Source organism: Sinocyclocheilus grahami, unplaced genomic scaffold, assembly GCF_001515645.1.
Source record: "Sinocyclocheilus grahami isolate Dianchi unplaced genomic scaffold, SAMN03320097.WGS_v1.1 scaffold382.1, whole genome shotgun sequence".
Classification (NCBI taxonomy): Eukaryota; Metazoa; Chordata; class Actinopteri; order Cypriniformes; family Cyprinidae; genus Sinocyclocheilus; species Sinocyclocheilus grahami.
This window is the reverse complement of record NW_015505561.1, coordinates 1,966,821-1,969,471: the sequence shown is the minus strand read 5'-3', so window position 1 is coordinate 1,969,471 and position 2,651 is coordinate 1,966,821. Positions and strand designations below refer to the sequence as shown.

General features: G+C 31.9%; 1 protein-coding gene and 1 long non-coding RNA gene across 3 annotated transcripts in view; one reads left to right on the top strand and one right to left on the bottom strand.

The window, feature by feature from the left end:
* Positions 1-1,634: 1,634 nt before the first annotated feature.
* Positions 1,635-2,651, top strand: part of LOC107549879 (melanoregulin-like) — an 11,081-nt gene continuing 10,064 nt past the window's right edge. For both annotated transcript variants that reach the window (XM_016231062.1, XM_016231061.1), the window contains exons 1-2: positions 1,635-1,844; positions 2,067-2,176. In XM_016231062.1, the coding sequence (XP_016086548.1) occupies positions 2,082-2,176 (95 nt within the window). In that variant the 5' untranslated portion in view covers positions 1,635-1,844; positions 2,067-2,081. The remainder of the gene's footprint in view (positions 1,845-2,066; positions 2,177-2,651) is intronic.
* The window catches only part of LOC107549883 (uncharacterized), a 1,390-nt gene continuing 791 nt past the window's right edge, over positions 2,053-2,651 (bottom strand). The window contains exon 3 of the long non-coding RNA XR_001604611.1: positions 2,053-2,131. This is a non-coding gene — a long non-coding RNA (uncharacterized lncRNA). The remainder of the gene's footprint in view (positions 2,132-2,651) is intronic.

The following is a 2,651-nucleotide window of genomic DNA, read 5'->3' as shown; positions in this document are numbered from 1 at the left end:
TTAATAAAACTAAGTTTATACTGGATGTGTTTCCTGTTTCAGATTTATAGTTAATTAAACAAAAAGTGAATAAACACTTAAACAACACTTTTGAAAGTCTGAAATGGCATTAAAATATAATACATGAATAGTTTGTATTTGTTTTGATGGCAAAAAAACAAAGCCAAGCATTTTTAATAGAATCAGATATACCAGAAAATATATTTACATTGCAATAAGTGTCAGGAAAAAAAAAAAAAAAACATTCTCATATATATATATTAATATAATTTCACTTTAACCCATGATATGATCTGAAATGGCAACTAGAAAGAATTGTTTTTGTGAACATATATCTGGTGTTATATCAAACCTAAAAATAAAAAATATTGTGAAATGTTTTGCTTGAACATTATCTTTAGTTGATATAAACTGGTTTGATATTTTATCTAATGCAACGACATTCAGACATTTAAAAGTGTAGCTTTGTGTCCACATACTTTTTTTTGTTATAGATATCTATAATAATGTAGTAAACATATTTGCTCTCTTCCCCTTCTCTTTCTTTAAAACCATCCTGACATGATCACAAGGATTATTTGTATTATGTTTCTTAAGTGAAAAGCCTCTGGCAGAGTACGCTGTGCTCAGCCCGCCATGTGATGGAACACAGCCTATGAGACTCTCACATGAGTATCACACATCAAACACTTCTCTTTCTTTCTCACGTAAATTCAGATGCTTGGAATTTTGCTGGTTCATATATTAATGTTCAGTTACATTACCAGTGACCTTTGTACACATTTGCAGGTTTGTCTTACTTTCAAACAAACTTTCAGCCACATTGATCAAACCAAAATGATGCAGTAGATGAGGTTTGTTACTCCTCAAGGACTGTCAAATTAAATTACACATCTTATATATGCAAAGCAAAATGCATAAGTGTTTAATTCTGGGTTTTTGGTCACGACAAACTTCAGACAGACATTTTTACTCTTTTATAATACTTGACAGCTGGCAAAAAAAAAATAGGTAAAGGGAAAAAAAAAAATCTGTGCATTTAGTATTTGTCTTGTATTTCAGAAGAGACATCAATCTGACAAAATGTTACACTACCTCTGGATTTCACTTGCTGAACATATGAAAAAATAATATATTAATATTAGACGAAAAACCTAAACTAAAAAAAATTACAAATGAAATAGTTTTACGTTATAGCACTGAAAATATTAACTGGAAATATTTAAAAACAAAAATAATAATAAATTAAACCAAAATATTATTAAACATAACTAATACAAAATGCATACAATTACTAAATGAAAGCTGAAAATATACAAATAAATGCTCAATCGAAATATTAATAATAACTGTAACAGTTTTTATAAATAATACTACTAAAATAACACTGACCTGCTGTTATATGCTTCTCAAATCTGGTATTTATTAGTTTGATTATTTTGCATGAAATGAGAGCAGGAGGTTTAGGATTATTGGTTTTCATAATAATATGAAGCAACAGTGTTATGTAATCACTCAGTCTTTTCACTTCAAACCTGCTTCATTTTCACTATAACCCTTTAAAATAGCATGAAGTTCTGGAAACCGACTGTTGAAAACATTCAGAGGTAAAAGCACATTTGTGTTCTGGGGGCTGTAGGACGAGTGGCTTTATTTCGAGGTCTGTGATGGCCTCAGGTTACGCGGCTCAGACTCATGACTGAACTGTGATGTTATTCATTCTAGAGAGAGGCTGAAATGTTTTAGGCGCTCTCTGGGCCCCGAAAGATGCTTCACTTCTGAATAGGAAAAACTGGGTTTAGACCTGAATTGATGGATTCAGCATTCCGCCAGAAGTTTCTGGGGTAAGTTACAACAAAGCAATACATGACACTATTTTCTTCTAAACAAATACCTGGAGAACCACATATGACTGTGACAGCTTGAACAAAGGCGAGATTTTTTGTGTGTGCGTTTGTTTTATATTCATCTTCTTCAGAAATCTCACCTTTAGTCTCTTGGAGAGGCAGATGTGCTTTTTAACACTCGTCTTGTGAACTTAGACTTTTTTTTCCTCCATCTTCTAGTTTTGTATTTTGAGGATGGGTGCCGCCTTCAAGAAGTTCTGTATAAGATTCTGCTGTTGCTGCTGCTGTGAGGATGATAACGAGGAGGACGAAAAGAGACATTTACTTAGGTATTACTAAGGAGATGTGGGGTTGGTTTGTTTTTATATCATGTCTGACTATTGATGGTTTGAGTTTCTGCTTTCATATTATTTTTACAGGCCAATTTTAGCAAATTACGTTAGCCACTTTGGTTCAAACTCATTCTTGAGACGTGGGATAAAACAGGTCCAGCAAGGGTAACTGCTATTAGGTTTAAAAATAAAAACATTTTCGATTTTAAATGTCGTGAGGGATTAATAATAGAATGTATTTAACACAATTATCACCTTCAATTTAATTTTCTCATTATTATACCAAATCTGTGTTTCTTAATGTCCTCTCACTACGTCTAAAACAGTGTGTCCACAGAGAACGGTTCAATCATTCATATGCAATAAAATGGATAAAAATGTTTTTTTTTTAAATGATGAAAAAGAGCTTGTTTTATCTAAAGCAACACTTAATATCTCCTATCAAAGCAAGGTTGTTTTTTAATGACACATG